This window comes from Balaenoptera acutorostrata, chromosome 19 (genome assembly GCF_949987535.1).
Source record: "Balaenoptera acutorostrata chromosome 19, mBalAcu1.1, whole genome shotgun sequence".
In the NCBI taxonomy this organism is placed as follows: Eukaryota; Metazoa; Chordata; class Mammalia; order Artiodactyla; family Balaenopteridae; genus Balaenoptera; species Balaenoptera acutorostrata.
The window spans coordinates 51,599,340-51,627,050 of NC_080082.1; the positions used below are offsets into that span (position 1 = coordinate 51,599,340).

The 27,711-nt window shown below is 40.6% G+C and overlaps 2 protein-coding genes across 4 annotated transcripts in view; one reads left to right on the forward strand and one right to left on the reverse strand.

Annotated features, from left to right (window-relative positions):
• Window positions 1-479: 479 nt before the first annotated feature.
• Window positions 480-17,595, reverse strand: LOC114235415 (zinc finger protein 345-like). The gene is made up of 7 exons (XM_057533293.1): window positions 17,239-17,595; window positions 16,578-16,632; window positions 12,355-12,694; window positions 9,907-9,976; window positions 8,392-8,518; window positions 8,013-8,111; window positions 480-4,405 (listed from the first exon to the last, which is right to left on the reverse strand). Exons 4-7 carry the CDS (start codon window positions 9,913-9,915, stop codon window positions 2,664-2,666), a joined length of 1,977 nt encoding a protein of 658 aa, XP_057389276.1. The 5' UTR covers window positions 9,916-9,976; window positions 12,355-12,694; window positions 16,578-16,632; window positions 17,239-17,595; the 3' UTR covers window positions 480-2,663.
• A 24-nt stretch (window positions 17,596-17,619) lies between these two features.
• ZNF790 (zinc finger protein 790) overlaps window positions 17,620-27,711 on the forward strand; it is a 94,466-nt gene continuing 84,374 nt past the window's right edge. For all 3 annotated transcript variants that reach the window (XM_057533304.1, XM_057533303.1, XM_057533307.1), the window contains exon 1: window positions 17,620-17,877. The gene's annotated coding sequence lies outside the window, so the exon portion shown is untranslated. The remainder of the gene's footprint in view (window positions 17,878-27,711) is intronic.

A 27,711-nucleotide genomic window follows, 5' to 3' on the forward strand; every position in this document is an offset into this window, starting at 1 on the left:
AAGAAAAAAACTGTCCTTGTTTATAGCTGACATGATTATCTATGTAGAAAATCCCAAGGAATGTACAAAACAAAAACTTCCAGAACTAATTAGTGAGTTCTGCAGCAAGATAATAGATTACAAGATCAATATACAAGTTACTTGTAACTCATATACAAATTATATTGATATTACAGTCTATGACTTTGCTGTAGAACTCACAAATTATATAATTTGTATATTGATTTGTATATACATATATGTACATATATAATTTGTGTATACTAGTGATTAATAGGTAAAAGAAAAAACACAACACCATTTACAACTTTTCCAAAGAAAATGAAACACTTAGATATACACTTATAAATCATGTATGCGATCTGTATGCCAAAAATTACAAATCCTAATAAGAGAAATCAAAGACTATATTAGTTTTCTAGGGCTGCCATAACAAATTACCAACAAACTTAGTTTAAAACAACTTAACTTTATTTTCTCACAGTTCTGGGGGCTAGAAGTCCAAAATCAAGGTATTGGCAGGGTCATGCTTTCTCTAAAGGCACTAGGGGATGATTCTTTCTTGCCCTTTCCAGTTTCTGGTAGTTATTAGTAAGCCTTGGTGTTCCTTGGCTTGTAGATGCATCATTCCAACCTTGCCTCTGATTTCACATGGCTTTCCCTATGTGTCTGTGTCCATAATTCCCTCTTCTTATAAGGATACTAGTCATTAGAGTAGTGCTTACTCTAATCCAATATGACCTCACCTTAATTTGATTACATCTGCGAAGCCTCTATTTCCAAATAAGATCACATTCACAGGTACTGAGAGTTAGGACTTGAATATTTTGGGGAACACAATTAAACCCACAATAAAGACCTAAAAATGGAGAGACATATCATGTTCATGGACTGGAAGACTCAGAGAGTAAAGATGTCAATTATCCCCAAATTGAAATTCTATTACAACTCAGCAAACTCTTTTTTTGTACATATAGGATAGTTTATTCTAGAATTTATATGAAATGGCAGAAGACCTAGAATAGTTAAGTCAATTTTAAAAAGGTAAAGTGGGAGGAATCACTCTACCCAATATTAAGACATCCTACAGAGGGACAGTAACCAAGACAGGGTGGTATTGGCAGAGGGATAGGCACATAGATCAACAGAAGAGAACAGAAAATCCAGAAATAGACATACACAAATATAAAGGCACAAAATCAATTTATTGAAGGTAGCCTTTTCAACAAATGGTACTAGAACAACTGGACACCCATAAGGCAACACAAACAAAGAAACAACATGAAGCTAAAGTTTATAATGTATGCAAATATTAACTCAAAATGGATCACAGACTTAAATGCAAAACATAAAACCATGAAAACTTCAGGCAAAAATGTAGGAGAATATCTTTGGGATCTGGAGCTAGAAAAGGAGTCCTTAGATTTGACACCAAAAACTAGATCCATAAAAGGAAAAAGTAATAAGCTAGACCTTATCAAAATTAAAAAGTTTTGCTTTTCAAAAGACCCTGCCTAGAAGGATAAAAAGCTACGCACTGGGGAAAATTTTTGCAAACTACATACCAAACAAAGGACTAGTACTGACTAGAATAAAGAAAGCACTCTCTCACAATCCAACAGTTAAAAAAAAAGATACAATTCAAAATTAAGGAGTAAAAGACACAGTCATTTCACCACAGTGGATACAGGGATGGCAAATAAGCACACCATCATTAGCCACTAGGGAAATGGAAATTATAACCACAAAGAGATATCATTACACACCTATCAGAATGGCTAAGATAAAAAGTGGTGAAAAAACAAAATGCTGGTAGAGATACAGAGAAACTGGGTCACTCATGTTCCTGGTATGAATGTAAAATGGAAAAGCCACTTTGGAAAATGATTTGTCCATTTCTTATAAGAGAAATGTTCATTCACTATATAACCCAGAAACTACTCTCTTAAACATTTAGACCAGAGAAATGGAAGTTTATGTTCACATAAAAATTTATACAAAAATGTTCACAAGCAGCTTTATTTGTAAGGGCAAAACATTTTTTTCCCCTTAGGGTTTCGTTTTAGTAAGAATTTTGATTCAGAACGAGGTATAACCTCACATTAATATTAGAATGTTTTGTTCCAAAAGGATTTACCTGATGCTTAGTAAGAGTGATGAAAGATTTACTGTACGTATTGTATTTGTAAAGTTTCCTTCTCATTTGAATTCTGTAATAGTATATGATTAAAACACTAAATAAAAGTAATGTTTACAATAATAGCTAATATTTATTAAGCATTAACTATGTAGTACACATTGCTTTAAGGCTTTACGGTATATGTATTTACTTCTTTAAATTGCAGAACACTATGATGAAACGTATGATATTAATGGAAACTAAAACAAACGGGTTAAGTAACTTTTGCAAAGGAACACCCACATAGTAAACGGTGGAGCTCAGATGATACTGTACAAGAGAACCCTACATTTTAGGGTTGAGCTCTCATATGAATTCACTAATGTCTAACTAGGATTGAAATATGATGGAAAGTAATTCTGCACTTATATTAATCTAGCCTTTCTTAAATGTGAATTCTCTGAAGGTGAGTTACGTATGAGTTTAAGTAAAAAAGGATTCTCACATTCATAATCTGAATTTTCTGATATCCCAAAGCTGAATGTCATGGGCAAACAGGTAAAGGATTTACTAAATTAATTTTTTCATACAGTTTTTCTCCATTATGAAGTTTCTGATGTTGAGTAAGGTGTGAATGACGTCTAAAGTTCTTACCACATGCATTACATTTATAAGGCTTCTCGCCAGAATGAATTCTCTGATGTTGAGTAAGTTGTGATCCACGATTAAAGGCCTTTCCACATTCGTTACATTTGTATGGTTTCTCACCAGTATGAATTCTCTGATGCTGAGTCAGATGTGAACCACGAATAAAGGCCTTCCCACATTCATTACATTCATAGGGCTTCTCACCAGTATGAACTCTCTGATGGTAAGTTAGCTGTGAGCTACGAATAAAAGTCTTACCACATTCCTTACATTCATATGGTTTCCTACCAGTATGAAAAATCTGATGTAGATTGAGTTGTGAAGCACAAATGAAGATCTTCCCACACTGCTTACATTCATAGGGATTCTCACCTGTATGAATTTTCTGATGTTGAGACAGTTGAGAGCCATAAATAAAGGCCTTTCCACACTCTTTACATTCATAGGGTTTTTCACCAGTATGAATTCTCTGATGCTGAGTAAGATGTGAGCCACGAATAAAGGCTTTCCCACATTCCTTACATTCAAAGGGTTTTTCACCAGTGTGAATTTTTTGATGTTCAGTAAGTTGTGAGCCACGAATAAATGATTTCCCACATTCTTGACATTCATATGGTTTCTCGCCAGTATGAATTCTCTGATGTCGAATAAGCTGTGAGCCATAGTTAAAGGCCTTTCCACACTGCTTACATTCGTGTGGTTTCTTACCTGTATGGATCCTCTGATGTTCAGTAAGTTGTGAGCCACGAATAAAGGACATCTCACAATCTTTACATTTATAAGGCTTTTCACCAGTATGGAGTCTATAATGTAGAGTAAGCTGTGAACCATAACTAAAGGCTTTCCCACATTTCTTACATTCATAGGGTTTCTCACCAGTATGAATTCTCTGATGTTCAGTAAGTTGAGAGCCACGAATAAAGGCCTTTCCACATTCCTTACATTGATAGGGTTTCTCTGCAGTATGAACTCTCTGATGGTAAGTAAGTTGTGAGCCACGAAAAAAGGCCTTCCCACATGCATTACATTCATAGGGTCTTTCACCAGTATGAATTCTTTGATGCTGAGTAAGATGAGAGCTACGAATAAAGGCCTTCCCACACTCTTTACATTCATAAGGTTTCTCTCCAGTATGAATTCTTTGATGATAAATAAGTTTCGAGGCACAGATAAAAGCTTTTCTACATTCCTTACATTCATAGGGTTTCTTAGCAACATGAACTCTCTGATGGTAAGTAAGTTGTGAGTCCTGAATAAAGGCCTTTCCACATTCTTTACATTCATAGAATTTTTCATCAGAATTTTTCTGATGTTCAGTCTGTTGAAAGCCAAGGATAAAATATTTTCTGCATGCTTTACATTCACAGAATTTCTCAGTAGAATGAATTCTCTGTTGTAACGTAACGGATGTGGTTTGACTAAAATTAGGCATTTCTTCATAAACTACTAGTTGCCTAAAAAGTCCCTCTTTATTTCCTAAATGGCTTCCAAACTGGTCTCTGCAATCCTTATCTTGAAAACTTTTGCACTCACACTTACGGCCTGTAAGTTGTTCTGTTGTCTCCCACTGAGATGCTTCTAGTTCATAAATTTCTCTTTTTGATGATAGCTTCTTGTTTTCACACCTGGATTCCCAGTCTGTAAGATAACAAGTAAACAAATGCTATTTTCATATTCCTGGAAAAATGAAACTTCTAAGGTAGAAATGGTGGACTCAAACTGAATATCATACTCATAAGATGTCAGTGCAATCAATGGAACAGAAAAGAAAAATCCATAAATAGACACAATTATAAGTGTAAATTTAGCATAGAATAAAGGTAGCAGCTAAAACCATTAGGGAAAAGATGAACTCTTTTTTAATAAATGAAAGTGATAAACATAAGGATAAACATAGGAGACACTGCTTTGGGAAAGATCCCCAGTGCTCTCCTTACTTGCTGCAAATAATGAAACCTTCCTTCTCCCTTAAAAAAACAAAAACAAAAAAACAATACGACATAAGGATAAACATACAGGAAAAAGATGAAATTGCATTAGTACCTTAGACCTTACAGTAGGGTAAATTCCAAATGGATCAGATACCCTTACTTAGAGAAATGAAAACACAGAAATAACTAGAATAAAACTTGGGTGACTTCTTCTATAACTTAGCAATGGGGAAATTTTTCCAAATCACAACTTGATAAAAATGACCACACTGGGACTTCCCACGTCCACGCTTCCACTGCAGGGGGCATGGGTTCAATCTCTGGTTGGGGAAATAAGATCCCACATGCCGTGCGGTGGGGCCAAAAAAAAATAATGTTGGATTAATTATCTATGTAGAAAAAGTAAAATTAAAAAAAATGATGGGGCTTCCCTGGTGGCGCAGTGGTTGAGAATCTGCCTGCTAATGCAGGGGACACGGGTTCGAGCCCTGGTCTGGGAGGATCCCACATGCCGCGGAGCGGCTGGGCCCGTGAGCCACGGCTGCTGAGCCTGCGCTTCTGGAGCCTGTGCCCCGCGACGGGAGGGGCCGCGATAGTTAAAGGCCCGCGCACCGCGATGAAGAGCGGTCCCCGCACCGCGATGAAGAGTGGCCCCCACTTGCCACAACTGGAGAAAGCCCTCGCACGAACCAAAGACCCAGCACAGCCAAAGATAAATAAATAAATAAATAAATAAAAAAAATGATGTTACAGTAGAAAACAAAAACAAAAGAAAAGGTTAGCATGTCAAAAACACATTAAGGAAAGTAAAAGGACAAGCTGGGAAAAAATAGATATGTATAGGTATCTATACTTATGTGAACTCTATCTCAAAATTGCACTAGCGGGACTTTCCTGGTGGTCCAGTGGTTAAGACTCCGTGCTTCCACTGCAGGGGGCACAGGTTCGACCCCTGGTCAGAGAACCAAGATCCCACATGCTGCATGGCACAGCCAAAAAACAAACAAAAAAATAAAGCAAAAAAAATATTTTTTTTTAATTGCACCAGCAAATTTCAAAAATTCTGATGCAGAAAGTTTTCACTGAAGCATAATTTGTTACAGAAAAAGATTAACAATAACCCAATTGTCCATCAGTAGGCGGCTGGTTGAAATAATTCATGGTATATCCACATCATGGAGTACTACGAAGCAGTTAAAAAGGAATATCTCTTTATATTAATGTGAAGTGCTGATTGAAATACACTTAATTATAAAAGAAATGTCGAGCTTCCCTGGCAGCGCAGTGGTTAAGAATCCGCCTGCCAATGCAGGGGACATGGGTTCAAGCCCTGGTCTGGGAGGATCCCACATGCCATGGAGCAACTAAGGCCGGGTGCCACAAGTACTGAAGCCCGTGCGCCTAAAGCCCATGCTCTGCAGTAAGAGAGGCCACCGCAATAAGAGGCCCACGCACCGCAACGAAGAGTAGCTCCCGCTCACCGCAACTAGAGAAAGCCCACACGCAGCAATGAAGATCCAATGCAGCCAAAAATAAATAAATTAAGAAAAAAAAAAGAAATGTCAATAAAAGTATGTATAGTTATGCTCTTTTTATCTTAGGAAGGAGAGGAGGTGGAAGAAGTATAAACGTATAATACACATTTGCTTTTATTTTCAAAAGGGGGAGGAATAAACCCCATAGTTACAGGGTAGGGAAGGAACAGGTGGAGGAGCCAGCAATAGAAGTCAGATTTCTTTGAATATAACTTGTTTTGTAGATTTGACTTTGGAGGTATATAAATATATTAAATAATTATAAAACAAAATTAAATTACAAGAAAGCACAGCTTAAAAATTGAAAAAAAAAAAAAAGAACCAGTATTTACAATTGGTGGCATAACCATACAAGGAAACTACTTCAAATAACTTTCAAACATAGTAATTTGACTGTGAGATATACCCTATGAAGGGAACAAAAAACTGCCAAAACAATTATCTCAAACTGTTTTGAGTAATCATATAGTTAGTGGTAGTGTTGATCTTCTTATTTTAGAGGCTTCTTGTATAATGTGGGATAAAATATGTAATTATGTGATATTCTAATTGCATCATTCTTAGTGTCCTTGATAACTGGGACTCCTGGCATGGGAGAAAATAGATGCAGCTGTAAGATCTTAAAAAGGGTTAAATAAAAAGCCTATAATTCAGAATCTGAATTGAATTGGTATGAACTCAAGCTATAGTTTATCATGTTTTTTAATTAAGACTTTATTTCTTAGAGTAGTTTTAGGTTTACAGAAAAACTGAACTAAGTCCAGAGAGTTCCCACATGCTCCCTTTTCCTTCCCCTCCAGGTTCCCTTATCAGTAATAACTTAATATCTTGCATTGGTGCAGTATATTTGTTAAAATTGATGAATCTATATTGATACATTACTTTCTTCTATTTCTGTTCTCCCTGACTCACCCTAGCCACACTTATCTGTTGATCCTCAAAAGGATCAAACTCACTGCTACCTCAGTTCCTCTGCAACTGCTAGTCTCTCTGCCTTAAACTGCTCTTCTTGGGAATTCCTTGGCAGTCCAGCAGTTAGGACTCTGAGCTTTCACTGCCAAGGGCCTGGGTTTGATCCCTGGTTGGGGAATTAAGATCCCACAAGCCACGCGGGGCAGCCAAAAAACAAACAAACAAAAAACCCCAAAAAACAAAAACCTGCTCTTCTCCCAGAATTTGCATGGCTTACTCTATTCATGTCTCCTCTCAAATGCGAGCACTTCAGAGAGCCATCCTTAACCACTCTTTCTATAAGAACACCTCCCCCCATTACTTTGTGATTCTCTATGCTTTTTGTTTTGCTTCCTAACACTCATCACTCTTTGTATATTTTTGTTACTGACTATTTCTTCTGCTAGGAAAGATCAATGGGGATAGGGAATTTTTCTTGTTTACTGTTATATTCTCAATACTTAGAATATAGAGGGTATTTAAAAATATTTGTTGGATAAAGACTCATACAGGTTTCACTGGATCAAAAATATAAAATGTTAAAATGGTTATCATTGAAAAAGGAGGGCTATTCCCTGCTTGAAAATACAGGGGAACATGAAAGAAAACAAGGGAAGTGGTAAATGGAGCAAAGAAGGGGATTCCTTAGGTAACTGATGCTAAAACACTTTTGTCCTCCAGGGCTCAGGATTTTACTCCACAGGCCTAGGAGTAAAAGGCCTTGGTTGGGTCTGTGAGGAGAGCTTTGGAGCTAATAACTCAAAGGTGTGGCCAACTTATTAAGGAATTTAACAACGGCCTCCCTTTGCCTGATCATCTCTTACTCACCTGGGCTCAGACCTCTTGTCACATCCCGTACAACCTTCCAAGGGTCCTTCCCTTGCTCCAATAAGGAGAGCACATCTGGCTTAGAAATGGAAAATCCTGCTTATAAGAATGGAAATGGATATGGTTACATTCTGCTTGTCCAGAATTAAAATTGAGTCCACTGTTCATCAAGTAAGAAGGTCAATTACAGAAAGATTCAGAGAAAGGATATCTGAAGAAAAGAGTAGATAAAAGTGCCCAATGGAGCTGTCCATTTCAAAGTCTATAAGGCACAAAAAATTTATTTGGGACTAGGGGTCTGAAATTCAGCTAGGCACTTGGAAACTTTTCTAAATTTCACAAAGACTGAAGTTGAATTATTTGGAACAGACAACATTACCCAGTGAGACCAGGTTGCTGTAGTTCTCCAACATCACGTCTCTGTACAAATCCCTCTGTTCCAATTCCAGGCACTCCCACTCTTCCTGTGAGAAGTCTATGGCCACATCTTTGAACAACACCAACCTCTGAAATGACAACCCAGGGTTAATGGTAAAATAAAGAAATATTTTTTAGAAGTAATGAGAGGAGAAGAAAAGTATTACATACAGTGGCCAAAACAGAAATACGTTGAAGCTGGAAGCTTGCAATATGGCTAAATAATGGAAAGGAAGGGAGTGTGATAAATGCAGAGCACCTAAATAGTTTCTAAACATTCCTATTACTCTGTCATAGCTTCTTGTGAACAATTACAAGAATGAACAAAAGCCAGGTAAGTGGAGTTCTCTGATTAAATGAAATACTGTGTGCAAGCACATAACACATGCAAATTCTCAAATAAGTTGCATATTCCTTCCTCCCCTCTTCCCTTTAAAGAATTGAAAATAAGAAAAAGGAAGGAAGGAAGGGAGGGAAGAAAGAGAGGATGGAAGGAGGAAGGGAGGGAGAAAAAAGAGAAAAAAACAAAACTGATGGGCCCATTCCAAATGTCTTTTAAAATGTTTATCTTAGAAAATAAGATTTCTATATAATTTAAGAATTTATTTCCAACTCAAGTCTCAGAATAACTTAGCAATAATATTCTTCCTTGTCCTAGCAAATCCTTTCATAGACATCATTTTTATAAGGTATATAATATTCCATATTATAATTATAATCATTTTCTTTTTGCTGCACAGTGCAGCTTGTGGGATCTTAGTGCCCCCACCAGGGATTGAACCCCGGCCCTCGGCAGTAAAAAGCGCAGAGTCCTAACCACTGGACCGCCAGGGAATTCCCTGTAATCATTTTCTTATTTTCCAGTATTTAGTTTGTTTTCCTTCTCTAACATCAGCTCTGTTTCTAAAATTCGCAAATATCTAACCCTCTGGCTGATCATTTTACCACTCATCATTGCTAACTGTACACTTTGCTTATTCTGAGCAACGGAAAACCAATGAAAGATGAGCTAAACTCACACATATGTGGCCCTTGACTTACACATTCTATTCAAATTTGAAATGGACCTTGTCACTGGTATTCACCTCTGAGGTATTCACTGACATGACATGCTCCTCTCTGTTCTCAATCCTACATTTGATCACATTTCCAATCTTAAAAGCCTCACAGACCAAAGATTTCACCACATTCTGAGATAAACAGCAATTTTCTATCCTAATCAACCAGAAAATGGAGGTCAATGAGAAAGACTGAATTTTGCATGTGTAGTCCCATCTCATCAAACCACATTCTGACACAAGAGGTTCTACTCTTTCCTTAATACATTTCCTGATTTGCAGAATGGATCCCTAAATATGGCTAGAGAAGAGAGGGGTGGGGCTTAGTGAGGCAGAAAATCTGGAGATAAGAATATTGAGCATTCATATCTTAGAAAACAATGACTATTTGATGAGGGGAAGAAAAAACACCAACTCACATGGGGCATGGCTTAGAAGGGCAAATTATTAGTCCTCCTCTGGCTTCTTCTCATGGAGAAGTGCTGAGTCCTGAGAATACAGAGTCAGGAAAGAAAAAGGAAACCGTGAGAATAGGCTTCCTTCTAAATGACTAAGTTAAGATAAATATTTCCTTCCCTTTTCATGGCACCTGGTCCCTTCCATGCCCCAATATATATACTGAGATTTGCAGAAATATAAACAATCAAATCCCTTCCCCAATCCCAAAAAACATAGATATGAAGAATTAATTTATGCTAAAGCAGTACCCAATTCCTAGGATGTTCTTAGGGTTCTCTGACCCGTCCTGAGTGGTTAACATTTTCAGACTAGGGGCCTCTGATCCAAAATGTATCCAAGTCATACTTGCTTCAAGGACAATGATGGGGCCCTCAGGCCTAGAAGTGCTCTGTATCCATGTAGGCCAAATCCTGGAACAAACACTTCCCACAACTAAGATCTGCCTTTTTCCCCCAGGCCCAACACACTAAATAGCTCCAGGTGCCTCACTGGCTCGTTCTCACATTCCAAGGTGCAAGAAGCATTTTGAGTTCAAATTGTAGGCTTCATCCAGGCCACGTGAAGTCACACTAGACTCATCAAGTAACCAAGGAACAAATCCAAAGCATTCTTTTTGTTTTTAATTAATTTTTTTAAACTTTATTTAATAAATTTATTTTTTGGCTGCATGGCTTGTGGTATCTTAGTTCCCCAACCAGGGACCGAACCTGGGCCCTCGGCAGTGAAAGCACGGAGTCCTAACCACTGGACCGCCAGGGAATTCCCCAAAGCATCCTTTAACAGAAAACTGCCTGGGGACTTCCCTGGCGGTCCAGTGGTTAAGACTCCTCGCTTCCACTGCAGGGGGCACAGGTTCAATCCCTGGTTGGGGAACTAAGATCCCGCATGCCACGTGGCGCTGCCAAAAAATTAAAAACAAAAAAAGAAGAAGGCTGCCTGTTGCATCCAATCATAGCCTCAGCTGAATTCAGGAATTCTGGAGGCAGCACTCCCTTGTTATCCTGCTGAACATCATTCTGCCTCTAAATGTAAGGCTGGGGATGACTTGAGAAAGTGGCTGTACAACAAATAATTTCCACAGAGCACATACTAGGAACTAGATTCTTTATACAATTAACACTTACGTGATCAGCAAACAGGTCTGTGAATTTAACCACTCTCTGCCCCCACTGGCTATAGAATCTTCCTTATACTTGTTTCTTTTCGTAACAGCTTCATTGACATATAACTCACATTCCATAAATTCATCCTTTTAAAAATACAACTAAGCGGTTTTTAGTATACTCACAGAGATGCACAACCATCTAATTTTAGAATATTCTTATTATCCAAAACCCCATGCCCCTTAGCAGTCACTTCCCACTCTTGTTCCCTCAGACCCTGGCAACTGTTAATCCAGTCTTTATATCTACACATATGCTTATTCTAGTCATTTCATATAAATGGAATCATACAATATGTGGTCTTTGTGATGGGCTTCTCTCACATAGCATAATGTTTCAAGGTTAGCATATGTTGCAGCATAGATTAGTACTTTTGCCTTTATACATATTGCTAAATAATGTTCCATTGTATGGATACACCACATTTTCCCCATTCATCAGTTGATGGACATTTGCATTGTTTTCACTTATTTATTGTTACTAAGAATAATGCTACTGGGCTTCCCTGGTGGCGCAGTGGTTGAGAATCTGCCTGCCAATGCAGGGGACACGGGTTCGAGCCCTGGTCTGGGAAGATCCCACATGCCGCGGAGCAACTGGGCCCGTGAGCCACAATTACTGAGCCTGCGCGTCTGGAGCCTGTGCTCCGCAACAAGAGAGGCCGCGATAGTGAGAGGCCCGCGCACCGCGATGAAGAGTGGCCCCCGCTTGCCGCAACTGGAGAAAGCCCTCGCATAGAAACGAAGACCCAACACAGCCAAATATATAAATAAATAAATAAATAAATAAATAAAAACCAAAATTTAAAAAAAAAAAAAAAAAAGAATAATGCTACTAAGAACATTCACGTACATGTTTTTGTGTGGACATATGTTTCATTTATCTTAGATACATACACCTAAGAACAGAATTGCTGGATCATATGGTAACTCCATGTTTACTTTTTTTTTTTTTAATTTTATTTATTTATTTATGTCTGCGTTGGGTTTTCGTTTCTGTGCGAGGGCTTTCTCTAGTTGCGGCGAGCGGGGGCCACTCTTCATCGCGGTGCGCGGGCCTCTCACTATTGCGGCCTCTCTTGTGGCGGAGCACGGGCTCCAGACGCGCAGGCTCAGTAGTTGTGGCTCATGGGCCTAGTTGCTCCGCGGCATGTGGGATCTTCCCAGACCAGGGCTCGAACCCGTGTCCCCTGCATTGGCAGGCAGACTCTCAGCCACTGTGCCACCAGGGAAGGCCCATGCTTACCTTTCTGAGGAACTGCCAACTCTTTTTCAAAGCAGCTGCATCATCTTACAGTTCCACCAATATATCAAAGTTCCATTTTTTCCACATCTTCGCCATCTTTTGGATTAAATTCATTCTAGTGGGTTTGAAGTGGTATGTCGTGATTTTGATTTGCATTTCCCCAATGATGTTGAACATCTTTATGTGCTTATTTGTCATTTGTATATTTTCTTTGGAGAAATGTGTATTCCAATTCTTTGCTCATTTAAAAAATTTGGTGGTACTTCCCTGGAGGTCCAAGTGGCTCAGACTCTGTGCTTCCACTGCAGGGGACACGGGTTCGATCAATGGTCGGGAATGCCTCATGGCGTGGCCAAAAGAAAAAAGGAAGAAAAAAGAAAAAAATTTTGGTTATTTGTCTTTTCATTGTTCAGTTGTAATAATTCCTTATATATTCCAAAATACAATTCCCTTCCTGAACTTGTGATTTTCAAATTTCAGGTCCCACTTTGTGGGCTGCATCTTCACTTTCTTGGTGGTGTCCCTTGAAACTTGAAAGTTTTTATTTTGAGGAAATCCAATTTATGTATTTTTTCCCCTTTGGCTGCTTATACTCTTACATGTAGGTCGATGGTGCATTTTGAGTAAATTTTTGTGTGTGGCATGAGGTACAAGCCCGTGATAAAATATTTCACAAGTGCTGTCTTGACCCAACGTTGATGTCATGGCTAAAAACTCTCAATTCCTCTTCATAGGAAGTTTGCTAAACCCACACCCTAAGGTCTAACACAATGGACCTTTGCCAGGCTACCCACGGATACCTCAGTAGCCTTGCCATTGTACACAATCTTAACTGCATCCACTTTTTTCCAGGAGCACAGGTATGACATTCTATGGACGACATCCTCCTCTGAGGAGATTCATTTAACATGCTCATTAAGAACATAAAAATACTCATAAAAGAGCTCACAAAAAAAGGCATAGGCCACTGCCTCACACATAATGCAAAGCCCTGACACCGTGGTTAAATTCCTGAAAAGTATTGGTAAAAACAGGACAACTCTATGCCTGACACTGTCAAGAAACTACAGTAAAATCTCTCAGCACCCATAATGTCTTTCAGTCTTATTTGGGTCTGGAAGCAACATATTCCTGACTTACAAATTTTAGTTAATCTCACTGAGCTGTTACTTACAAGTCATCCCACCTTGGAAAGGAACCCTTCCAACAAAAGGCTCCAGAATCTGTTCAAATTAAAATCAGCAGTCACTCCTGTTAGTGCCCTCAGAGACTCCTTCTCTGCAGAGGCTGCAGCAACCTCCTCTCATGCCTCTGGACCCCCTCTGACGGCCACCAGGTGCCTAAAGGCTTATGATGCAAGAAACTGACCCTTTTGGTCCTATGCTATACACCATTAGAGTGACAACGGCTGGCTATATACTAAGATCTCTTGGGGATAAAGGCTTTCCAAGACCCTAAGCCTGGGACTCTCTGAACCCAGATGCCTACTATGCCTTGGATCATGGAGGCAGCACCCCCACAAACTCAGCACAGATACATCCTATAGGCTCAGCCAAACCTGAGCCCTCTGGAATGTTCCATCTACAGGAGGGAGTGGTCTTCCCTGTCCTTAGTCTCTTGCCAGATACCATGGTGCTACAGGAGGTCTCCCCTCCCTCAGAGCCCTTGACTAGGAATCCCCCTGGGGTTAACTAAGTAAACAGCAATGTGAGCTCACAGACTTTATGGATAGCACTGCCACCATCATAGGTGATGGAGCTCAGTGGAATGTTGCTGCTTTCTATTCCTTAACTAGGATGTTCCCCATAAAGGACAGGATCCAAGGATCAGAACAAGTGGTCAGACTTTAGGAAGTCATCTTTGCACAAATATCCTGACAAACAAATGGTCCCATCTGCATATTTTTACAAACTCTTGGGCCACTGCCTAAGAGTTGTTCCTTTAAGGGTAAAGAAATCTGGGAATCTCTTGCCTTACAGATACTCAAATATAAATCAAAGTCACTCGTCTCTACATACACAAGGACTCACCAGGACAATCCTTATTCCCTTCAGAGTTCCAGACATTACTAGTAGTGACCAAGGCATACATTTCACTTCTCAAAACACACAATGCTGGGCTCTTGGGAAAGGCATTCAATGGAACTTTCATCTCCCAATAGGTCCCAGGCAGCTGGCTTCATTAAGAGACACAATGGTCTCTTTAAACAGCTCCCTTTTAAATGGCAGTGTGTATGGGGATATATGTATACATATAGCTGATTCACTTTGTTGTACAGCAGAAACTAACACAGCATTATAAAGCATTTATACTCCAATAAAGATGTGAAAAATAAATAAATAAATGGCAGAGTGGCAAAAGGACACCTACATGTGTCTCTCTCTTGCCTCAAGCCTTAATCTCTCTTAATTTAAGGCCCCTTGTCTGACTCACATCTCAAAGAAACTTTAGGAAACCTCCTTATCACTATTCCTATATTTAGAGGGAGTATGTCTCACCCTCCATGCACATGAAGACTCATCACATATGAGGTCTTTTAATAATAATGTCTCCCTCTATCTTTATGGATTTTCAATCCTGCTGCCATTTCATAAGGGCTGTAGGTCAGATCGAGGGCACATACTCTCCTCAGACCCATTAACCATATATTGTCCCATGGGAGAAGCAACTGTCCACCTGGTATGTGATCAATTTGAGCCTGAACTTTCCCTACCCAGGAAACCTTCTCCAATATTTGGATTATAAGGTGTTGAAAATTAATCTGGGATCTCCTTCTGATCCCATCCAGGAAATTCAAATTGGTGCATGTAGGCTAAGCCTCTTAATCTATAGGAAATACAGAAAAACATGTTAATGATACCAGACTGTGGGAAACTATACAGAACAAATCGCCCAGTTTCTTCAACAAATACATTATAAACCAATCGCAACACATAGGTCTTATTTGGACCCAGATTCAAAGAAATTTTAAAATCTAAAAAAGATATGCCCTGAGAGGAAGTCTAAACTCTAACTGGATATCTAATATTTAAGAAATATTGTTTGAGAGAAAATAATGGTATTGTGATTAAGTTTTTTAAAAGACCCATCATTCACATACACACTGAAATGTTTATGGATGAAGTAATACAACATCTGGCATTTGCTTCAAAATAATTCTGGGGTGGGCAGAGGTATAGATCAAACAAGACTAGCTATGAGTCAGTCATCATTGAAGCTGAATAAGGAATGGTACATAGAGGTTCATTACTATTTTGTCTATTTTTGTACAGTTTGAATTTTTCATAATAAAAAGTTTAAAAAAATGCTGATCATGGCTCAGTGAATTGATTTTACCTCACACACAAAAAATAAGGTAACAACCCCATAGTTTGAAAAACTCTACAATAGCATATTAATAATTTTCTTAAGCTTTCCAACAACTAGCAAAGTACCTTGAATAAAACATAAAACCAAAAAGTAGTGATTAGTAAAGTAATGATACAGCCTCTCTGAGGGAAAATATAAAGAATTAAAATTTAAAGTCCACACATAAGTTGGCCCAGAAAGTAGCATTCATCCTACCAATAAACTCATCAAATGAGCGTCTATATTTATCCCACCACCGTTTATAATAGTAAAAGACTGACAGTCATCTGAAAGTTGGTAAGGGTCAGTTTTTAAACATGGAAGTATGGAATATAGTTCAGCTATAAAAAATGAATAAGTCCGTCATGTACTAATATATGCATAGAATCCCCCTGGAAGTACTCAAGAAACTAGTCACACTGGTTGCCCTCTGAAGTGGGAAAACTATGTGACTAAGGGCAGAGCTGGGAAGGAGAATTCGCTGAATGCTCTTTTGAACCTTTTAAATACTTACAATATCATCTCTTAAACAATAAAATTGAGAAGAAAATACTAAAAGAAAGGCTTCAAATTTCACTCTGTGGGATTTATTCTATTCCTTCAAAAATCTTAGCAAAGGACTAAGTATACAGGCGGCATTAAAATATTTGGCACATGAATATGTGTACCTCAGGTTAAAAGGAGAGAAATGGAGTATAGCATCTTCTTTGGGTCCATTCCTCTAACCTCCCCCCATCCCCATTATTCTTTGGAATAGCAACGCCCAAGAACCAGATCACTAAAAGGATCCTTGCTATAGATTTTCGAGAGGCAGAAAGATATATCCTGAAAATCCAGAAAGCAATTCAGAGACAAAAAAGAGAAAAACAACTTACCTTGGATAAAACTCTTAGTTGTCCAACAGCTACTCTTCCTTTGTTCTCTGGTCACCTGTGTCAGAGAAGTTGGTAAGAGTTAATCTTGAGACACCAAGCCTTTCTTTGAACCCAGACTGATTTGTTAGAAACAAACATCTTCTACTTTCCCTGCCCCACCCCACGCCCCCCACCCCACGAGTTAAAGTAGACACTCAGCCGAAGCTCAGCGAGTGACCTGAGCAATGATGCCCTCCCTCTTTGGGAACCAGAGTGGAAGTCGAGAATCCGCATAGGGCTCCCCAGGTGGATTCCTGAGGGGAGACTGGAATCTTACTACCTCGATTTTTGCCTCCTCTCTTCTCAGCCCCCCGAACTTTAGGCTGTTTCTGGCTCTAAAATTCTCATTCTGAGATCAGGTCTGTGACTTGGAGACAAGCTTCTTTATCTGGTCATTCTCGCAGCTTAACACAACCGCTCTCACGTCTGAAGACACAATTACCACTCTCTCAAGTGGTCACACACAAAATCATGCAGTCCCACAGGCACATCACGTTACACACACACACACACACACACATACACACACACACACACACACACACACACACACAGTGGAGTGCTAAGGCCTGAGGCTCTAGACACGGCCGACCTTTGTCCCGGGGCTCAGACAACGCCTCACCTTCTGCTTCTCCGGCGTCCTGCCGGGTCCCAGCGGTCCGGGTCCAGATCAACAGTCCGCGCTCCCTCAGCCGCTGCGCGGCTCAAGTCGTTCCAGCATTAACAGCGCCGACACCCTAGTAGGAAGTGACGTGCAACCTAGTAGGAAGTGACGTTACACCCGCAGGCTTCTGGAAAATGTAGTCCAGTACCCAAAAGATCCGAGAGAGCCAGCAACCCAACCCTTCCGAGTCCCTCTCAGAACGTACTCCTCCCAAGAGTACAATCCGCGACCGGCGGGTCCTCCGCCGACTCCGCGAATCACTCCGCGCGTCTGCCGTCCCAGCTGTGATGTGGCACCTCCGGTCGCGCTCTGGCATCTCCGGTCGCGCTCTGGCGGGAAGCTTATTTCCGGCCGCGGGGACTTTTGGGACGTGTAGTGTGGACTAAGAGCCCTAGAGGGCCAAAAGGGGTCGTCCTGTTCTCTCAGCCTCAGATTACCACGGGTTGGCGGTGGGTGCCGCCACAGAGTCCTAAGGCTCTGGCAGGTGGAGGGTAAAATAGAGCGGATTCCGAGGAGGCTAAAGGAGATGAATCTCCAGGCCGTTACCGCAGCCTGGCCTGTGGAGGAGGACGTAAGGAGAGTGACCCTTTACTGCTGGTGAGTGCATTTGCTTCAGTTTGTGACCTTGGGGGTGTGGTTGTACAGCTGTTCCTGATACAGTTTTTATGATTAAAAAAAAAATTAAGTGTTTAAAGTCCACTTTATGAATGTAACATGCCAAAGAGTGCCCAAATCGTTAAAGATGGGTGAATTTTCATAAATTGCTCGAACTTAGAGTAACTGTTACTGAATACAAGTTCGTGTGCCTGAAGCACAGTGAGGCCAAACTGAGGTGTTGGAGTTTGGAGCAGAGAAAGGTTTATTGCAGGGCCAAGTAAGGAGAACGGGTGGCTTGTGCTCAAAAACCCCAAACTCCCTGCTGGTTTTAACAGGCAAAATTTGGGGTGAGGGCTGCAGGGTGTGTGACTTTCTTCTGATTGGTGGTGAGGTAATAGGGCAGTGTTCCAGGACTCTTGTGCTCAGCCTGAAGTTACCAGCCTCCACCTAGGTGGGAGCCTTAGTTCCTGCAGAAGAATGCAAAGATATGATTATGTATATCCCTTGAGGAGGAACCAGCATCCTGCTTTAATGGTTGCATTATGGTTTCTTCTTTTTTTTGGCCACGCCACTCAGCATGTGGGATCTTAGTTCCCGGACTAGGGAATGAACCCATGCCCCCTGCATTGGGAGCATGGAGCCTTAACCACTGGACTGCCAGGGAAGTCTCATACACTATAGTTTCTTGACTGGTCATTCTTGGTTTCTGCATTCCCTTACTACCTTGATTAGTAAGTGTTTGAATCTGCTATTTGGTATTCAGGAAGGTCTAGGAGGCTGAAGCCTTTATCCTGCAAATAAGAAACTGGGGACACAGAAAGGTTTTTGTGCCCAGGAGGCCCCCACAGGGTTCTGATCAGTTTCATAACTAGCACCCCAGAAGTCCCCTACTGGTCTCCTGTAAAGATATCCATCACATGACTTACAACAATACAGATTAGTTTTGCCTGATTTTGAACTTAACATAAATGCAATCATATTGTATGCACACTTTCTAACCCCTTTGGTCTGACTTCTTTTGCCAAATATTCAGTTTGTGAGATTAATTGATAAAGTTCACTTACTCTCATTGTTGATGGTATTTGGCTTGTTTTTAGCTTGGGGCTACTAGGAATAGTGCTTTTGAACAGTCTCGTTTGTGTATTTTGCTGTGTATATGTGTGCATCTTGGAGGGGAATTTCTGGGTCATAGGTTATGCATATGTTTAACTCTAGTAATACATTGCCAAAAGGTTTTCCAAAGTGGTTTTCTGATTGCAGCTATGTATTATAGTTCCAGTTGCTCTGTATCCTAACACACACTTTATGTGTTTCCTTTTTAACCTTTCTGGTGGGTGCATGGTGGTTTTCATTTGAATTTACCTGATGTGTCCATTTGTATATCTTCTGTAACAGGGGACGATAACTGCCAGCTTTAGTATTAATTTGGGCAGACAGGAAGAGGACCAAGAGAATCTGGATCCTCTTGTAGAGGTCTGTGCTGTTTAGATTGTGTTGATCCAGTGCCTTCAATAGTGCCTCTCTTTCCTTACCACCTTTAAGAACAAATAGGACTGGAGTAAAGGCAAAGGTCCATCCTTCCCTAAGAGGGACCCAAGGCCACCTGCACTGGTCAAGGTATGTTGGGGACTTGACAGTGACCAAGGTTGCCAAACATTCTAAGCCCTTTTGGACATTGGGACATAAGTTACTGCGGTGCTAGGAAGCACCCTTGGGTGTGGTCAAAAAAATTACTTGAAGCGGTTAATAATAACTTCCAGAAATAATTTGGAAAGTAATTTCCAGATTGATCAATAGACTGGTATAACTTTATAGGTGGACTCTTTTGGAGCAATACCCACTCAAGTGGTTGTAACTGATACTGCTGAATGTGTTGTGGTAACAGATGTATTAATTATAGGTAATAATTCTCTTGACCATTAGGGATGTTCCCAATGGCGAAATGCCACAATTAGAACAGTGGTAGTGATGCAAGTACCCAACCTGGAGCTTACTAGACTTCTTCAGCATAGTCATGCAGTTACTGTGAAGCAGTATAGGATACTGGGGAAGGAGGACAGAGGGAGTAGAAGAGGTCAGAGGTCACTATACTGATCAAGGAGCTAGTGGAAGAGGAGGTGCTTAAAGAAACTATGTCACATAATGGCCCTCAGTGGCCAGTGAAAAAGACAATGTTATCTGGCTCTGGACTGTGAACTACCAGAAGCTCAGTGTGGCAGTAGTCTCTCTCACACGTGCAGTTCCAGTATTAACAATCACGGAGTCTGTGATGCAGACTGAAGGAGTCTGTCTTGCAGTGGTTGGTGGACATTGCTAATACCTTCTCAGCATCCCGTTGCATTCTGCAAATCAGTGCCAATTTGCCTTCCCAAGGTTCTAATTACCTTTATTTTATCATGTTGTCATAGGCTACCTAAACTCTTCACAATTCATCGTTAGTGAATAGGCCGGGATCTAAAAAGGCTGAAATATTACCAGAGATGTCCTGATACCATTACATTGATGGCATTATTCCGATTGGAAGGGCTAAGCACAGCATATAGACTGCCTTTCATAAGATGAGTCAATTATCTGAACCAGGGCTGGAAGATTAAGATCCCAATAAGATACAGGGGCTAAACACTGAAGGAAGATTCTTGGGAACCATGTGGGCTGCTCAGAGAAAAAGCCCTGAACTTTTTAAAGAAAAATTGTTGGCCTTAAAAGCTCCAGCAAACAAAATGAGGCACAACATGTGATATAGGCACGTTTGGGTGTTGGAGGCACTTCATACCTCACATGAGGATCCTCCTAACTCACTATATAAGATCACTCAAAAGGGGCACTGTCCAATAACAGGCCTTAGAAACTATCCAACAAGCTGTACAGGCTGCCCTTCCATTCTGGCCAGTCAGCCCTAACAAGCCTTTTGAGCCGCAAGTGTCAGCAACTGACATTTATGCAGACTGGAGCCTGTAGCAAAAAGATGTGGTCACTAGGCAATGGCATTCCCTTGGGTTTTGGACATGCACGTGTCTGACACCGTCAACGAGTATTATTAGTTTCCTAGGACTGCCACAACAACGTACCACAAACTAGGTGGTTTAAAACAGCAGAAATTTATTGTCTCACAGTTCAAGGCCAGAAGTCCGAAATCAAGGTGTTGGTCTCTCTCTGAAGGCTCTAGGGGAGAATCTTTCCTTGTTTTTTCCTTATTTCTGGTGGTTTCTGGCAATTCTTGGCATTCCTTAGCCTGTAGACACATCACTCCAATCTCTGGCTCTGTTATCACATGGCGTTCTCTTCGTATGGCCATGTCACTGTGTCCAAATTTGCCTTTTTAAAAAATAAGGACAACAGTCATATTGCATTTAGGGCCCACCCTAATCCAGTGTAACCTCATCTTAACTTGATTATATCTGCAAAGACTGTATTCCCAAATAAGTAAGTCACATTTATGGGTTCCAGGTAGCCATGAATTTGTAGGGGACACTATTCAAGCCAGTACAAAAAAATACCCCGTTTCAGAGACAATTACTGGCTCATTATTAGTCACTGGATACTGAAGACTAACAAACCAATAGCAGGTTGTGTTACACAAACATCCCTATCCTGGGTTAGAAATGTGAATACCAACAAAGTGAATATTGCATAACAGCATTCATTTTTAAGTGGAAGTGGAATATCCAGAAAAGAAGCAAACTGGTCATTCGTGGCATCTCACATCTACATGAATAAGTGACTAGTCATTCTCCAGATGCAGTTATGTCAGATGCAGTGTCTGTTCCAGCACCTTGAGCTTCTAGGGAGCTTCAATACAGTAAGATTCCTGAGTATTCCTGGGCCTGGTTCACGGACATATCAGCTAAGTTAAAAACAGGTGGGATGTACTAGACCACTGCTGCTGTGCAGCCTCAAAGAAAAATGCTTAAAGTTGTGCATGGAAAAGAGAACTCTGCTTAATGGGAGGAACTGCAGGCTGCGATGCTTCCCCTGGAAAATATCCCTCAAAATGTACCTTGTTACATTTTCACTGACTCATGGGCAGGAGCCAGTGCACTGGCGATGTGGTGTTGTACCTGGCGGTGGGACAACTGGATAATTAAGTTTCAGCCTCTGTGAGGATGAAGCATTATGGCAAGAGATTGCACAAGACCCACATCCCTTGGTTGTAACCATGTGGATGCCCATGGAAAAGGGTTTTAGGAGGACCAAGTGTCAGCAACTGACAATATGCAGACTGGAGCCTATGGCAAAAAATCCACTAGGCAATGACATCCCCTTGGGTTTTGGACACAGCACATTCCTGACACTGTCAACCAGTATATTAGTTTCCTAGGGCTACTACAACAAAGTGCCACAAACTAGGTGGATTAAAACAACAGAAATTTATTGGAATGGAATCTATGAGATCATCAGATAAGGACCCAGGTAAGGGCCATGGCCACCTGGATTCACAATCACGCGTGTATAGATGATCCATCTATAATTCAGGACTGAGCCCCAAAATGAGACATAGTGATTCCAACACAAGAGGTCAGGAAAGCCCAGCAAATATGCCTAGGCTGTCAGCTATGCAGTTGAGTAGCAAAGAGAACTCTTGGATACATAGCCAGGGGTACCAGACCTGGCCAGTCCTGGAAAATAGACCATATAGGCTCTCTCTGTTCCACCCAAAGGTACTGGTGGGAATTGACTGCAATAAACACCCTTTCAGTGTATAGCACTGCCATCCTGTCCACACAGCAGATGGGGGCCATACTTTTCAAAGACTCTTAGATGGAATAGTATGGTCATCTAAGCCATAGATGTGTTACATTGTTATCCACTTGGATTCCCTGAACATATCCAATCAGACAATAGTGCCACCTTATAACAAAAAAATATGCTGCAACAGGCAGCTACATGGGATATTCACTGGACCTTTTATGCCCTGTATCAAATGCAGGCAGCAAGTGCCATTTAAAGATGGAAAATGGAAAGATGGAGAAACTGAAAAGATAATTGGACAACTGAGACAGCTCCCAGTGGAGCACATACTTAAGACAGGCAGTTTGGGCACTAAATGTGGCAATTCTCCCAAAATGATAACCTTCCATTTAAATAGAATGTTTAATTATGAGGTTGGAGAGGATGGAAGAGGCCCAGACTGCTGTCAGAAACCCAATCTACATAATTAACTTCTCACTCTACCTTTTTGCCTTCCACACATACCCTTGGAGAAAAGGGGGCTGGGAAACTCTAACCTAGTACTTCTTTTGTCTCCTGGCTGTACTTGCTGAATTTAGCAATTATGGATATTGATGATAATGATCATGAATATGAGGTGATGTTTTAAATTTTTGTTTTATTTTTAAGGGGAAAAATAATGTTTATCACCTTTTATCACCTATATGCTTCCCCAAATTCTATGTTTTGTAACCCCCCAAAATCCTCAAAGTGGAGGAATTTTAAATTTTATTCATGTTAGCTAAGGCAAGGACTGAGATTCAAAACCAGTTCTCTCTTGAGTTCAGAGCCTGTGCTCTGCCTACTACATTAATATCTTTAAAACAAACAAACAAACAAACACTTCATTGGGACTTCCCTGGTGGTCCAGTGGTTAAGACTCCACACTCCCAATGCAGGGGACCCAGGTTCAATCCCTGGTCAGGGAACTAGATCCCACATGCGGCAACTAAGATCCTGCATGCTGCAGCTAAGACCCAGTGCAGCCAAATAAATATAAATATTTAACCCCCCCAAAAAACCCACTTTGTTAAGTATGATTGATATAATACAAAAAACTGATAATACATTAATTTGATGAGTTTGGAGATAAGTACACATCATGATCATGATCATGATCACCAGAATCAATGCCATAAACATATCCATTACCTCCAAAAGTCTCCTCCCACCCTCTTTATTTATTATTATTTTTTGTGTGATAACACAGACTGTAAGATCTCCCCTCCTGGCAAATGCTCAAGTATACAATACAATATTATTAACTACAGGCCCTAGGCTGTACAGTAAACTCTAGGACTTACTCATCTTGTGTATCTGAAACTTGAACCATTTGACTATTACCTCCCCATTTCTCCTTCCCTAAGTTTTTATTTTTAAATAGACTAATAGCACCTTTCTCTAAGAGTGCTTGTGAGGATAACGTGAAATCTGACATGAAGTAAAGGTCCAGCAGTCAGTACTAGCTGTCTCCCACAGCTTCTCAGCCCTTCCTGTTTTTTAGACTTGGGCCCTTGGCTGGGGCAAAATTGTGTGCTGAGACCAGTTGTAACTCTGATCCTCACATCGGGGCAGGGGCAAGCTAGACTCCTTCAGGGTTCTCCTTGTCCCATCCCTTCCCTCATCTAACTTTTTTTTTCTTCCAGTTTTATTGAGCTATAATTGACATACAGTATTGTATAAGTTTAAGGTATACAGCATAATATTTGACTTACATACATCATGAAATGACCACAGTAAGTTTAGTGAACATCCATCATCTCAAATAGATACAAAAGAAAAAGAAAAAAATAAATTTTCCTTGTGATGAAAACTCTTAGTATTTATTCCCTTAACAACTTTTGTATGTAACATACAGCAGTATTAATTATATTAATCATGTTATATATTACATCTCTAGTACTTATTTATCTTATAACTGGAAGATTGTACCTCTTGACGACCTTCATCCAATTCCCCCTCCTCCTACCCACCGCCTGGGGTGACCACAAATCTGATCTCTTTTTCTATGAGTTTGTTTGTTTTTTTGTTGTTGTCATTGAAGTATAATAGATCTACAACACTATATTAGTTACTGGTGCACAACATAGTGATGCAATATTACTATACATTACAAAACGATCACCACGAGGTGATGACTCTTAAGGTGGTGCTGGCATGGTCCACACAACAGGAGTGGAGGAGGTTCTAGGATAGTACAGGTGTAGTAAGAAACTGCTGAGGCATCTAGGGATGAGTTATGCCATATGGTATCAAAAAGACATGGGGGATATTGGAAAAAGAATGAAGTGATTGCTGCAGGGACTGGTTGGAGACCGATCATATGGCTGTAGAAGAGGAACAACCCTGATCATTGGGTATAGAACATTTAGACCTTTTGAGGTGAGGGTAGAGGGAGGGACCATTAATCTCTCTCAACTCTTATCCCTGTCCAGCACCTGGCCAGTTTATCCCAAACTGTCACCATCACGTCAACATAACTGTTGACCAACAAATAGTCCTAATCAGAAACCTTCCAAGAGCTGCTGACTTCAGAAAGGAACAGCCTCCACTTGAAATGATAGAACAAGATTATTTTTTGACACTGATAGGATTTTCTTTAGCCTATTCTCTTGTTTTTCAAACTGTTAATTATTCTAAACTCTCTAGGATGAGTGGTAATAGACAATTGTATTGCCCTGGACTTCCCACTGGCCAGTACAGGTGATGTATATGTGCATACATTGCAAACATTTCTTGCCACACTTGGATCATTGAAACAGGGAAAGCAGAGCAACCCATTTTTCACCTTGGAAAAAAAGTGTGTTGCTCTCTCAGGTTGATCCCAATGGCAGCTGGGACATATTTAGCTGACTTGGCTCCAGATTGGGCCTACTAGAAGTCATAGTTGTGGTCAGTGGTCACTATGTTTCTTAAGGCAATGGAACATATTTGGTCCAAGCCTCTATCTATACAACTAATTAGAGTATCAGATGGGGTAGCCTATGATCCTGAGAATTCTTAGCTGGATACTGAACGGTTGGGGCGTGCAATTGTGGGGAACAGCTCCACTGTTCGCTACAGTTGCATGGACCCATGCAGGTGAAGGCTTGAAATACAGCTTACCTGCGTCTTGGCAGAATGCCTTGTGATTCTCCTAGAACATGAAAGGTGGGAGACCAGTAAGGAGCTGTACCAGGCCATCTCCCATTTGCCTCCTTGTGTTAGAACTTGGGAGGCTGTTTTGAGATAGTTTCTAATCACCTTCAGGTTCTGGTGAAGTATGGGGCTTTCTGCCCAACACCGCCTGCCCCGCCCCGCCCCCCCACCCTGAACAGAGCTGCAAAAACAAAACAAAACAACACACCACCAACAAGAGAATAGAACTGCTGAATATTAAACTGCTTAGCTGCAGTCTGGGACTGACTTCTCAGCAATGAAGTTAGTATCCCACAACTCACAATGCACTCATCCAGCCCCTTTGTTTCAGTGCCATCCTTTTCGGCATCTAGAACAAGGATCATAGGGAGCTTGGTGTCTTTTCATTGTATACATAAGTAATAAACTAACTGTCCAAGTCTAAGAGTGGTTCATAGTATTTTACTGGTTGAAACAGTCAGGCCTTGTCTTGTGTACGTGAGCTTGACAAAGATCTTTAAGAACTGCTAACAGTGTGTTCAAAGCAATCTATACTTTTTCTATGATGCTCTTTACAATTCTTCCAGTCTCCTATTTCCACTCCCACATTTTAGTTATTTGTTACAGCAGCACTTCACTTCTGGTATCCAAATCTATTTTAGTTTTCTATTATGGCATAATAAATTAACAAAAACTTAGCATCTTAAAACAGCACCCACTTAAATTTGGTTCAGTTCAACCCACTCACAGTTATTAAGCATCTATAGAGACCTTGGGGGATATAGCAATGCGTGTGAAAAGTCCCCTATCTTCTTTAAGTTTTTGTGTTTTGTTGTTTGGCTGTGTTGGGTCTTCATTGCTGCACGCAGGCTTTTGCTAGTTGAGGTGAGCGGGGGCTACTCTTCACTGCAGTGCACGGGCTTCTCATTGTGGTGGCTTCTCTTATTGCAGAGCACAGGCTCTAGGTGTGCAGGCTTCAGTAGTTGCTGCACACAGGCCCTAGAGCACACAGGCTTCAGTAGTTGCAGCACACAGGCTCTAGGGCGCGTGGGCTTCAGTAGTTGTGGTGCGTGGGCTCATTAGTTGTGGCTCATGGGCTCTAGAGTGAAGGCTCAGTAGTTGTGGCACACGGGCTTAGTTGCTCCACGGCATGTGGGATCTTCCCGGACCAGGGATCAAACCCATGTCCCCTGCATTGGCAGGTGGATTCTTAACCACTGTGCCACCAGGGAAGTCCCTTTCTCTAAGTTTTAATAGCTGGTGTTTTTTGATCATTTGCATTTGAGTATTTTTGGCCTTTTTTTCTCTTGATGTAAATCATGATTAAATTAGACATCACGCCATTGTTTCCTGTACATGGCATTTGGTAATAAATTCAATATTTTTGCTATAAAAGAAAACACCCATTTATTAGCTCACAGTTCTGTAGGTCAGAAGTCCTGTATGACATGACTGGTTTTCTGCTCAGGGTTTCATAAGGCTTAAACAAGGTGTTAACTGGCCTGAGTTCTCATTTGGTGAGAAAAAGTGACAGACAACCCAATAAAAATAGGCAATAGGCTTGAACAGACACTTCACAAAAGAGTACATTTAAATGGCTAACAAATGACATAGGAAAAGATGCCAAAAGTCAGTACTTCTCAGAGAAATGCAAATTAAAACCACAGTGTAATTCTACTACATGCTCCGTAAAATAGTTAAAATTGAAAAGACTCACCATATCAGTTGTTGATGAGGATGTGGACCGAATAGAAATCTCATACATTGCTACTGTGAATGCAAAATGGCATAGCCACTTTTGCAAAACTGGCAGCAGGTAGTTGGCAGGATAAGGTCCCCCAATGATGTTCATAGCCTGGATATATTAGGGTTCTCCAGAAAAACAGAACATATATATATTCTGTCAACCTGGAATTCTAAATATATCTAGAAAAATTAAAATAAAATACATATTCTGACAAACAAAAGCTGAGATATTTAATGGCAGTGTACCTGCACTAAAATAACTGC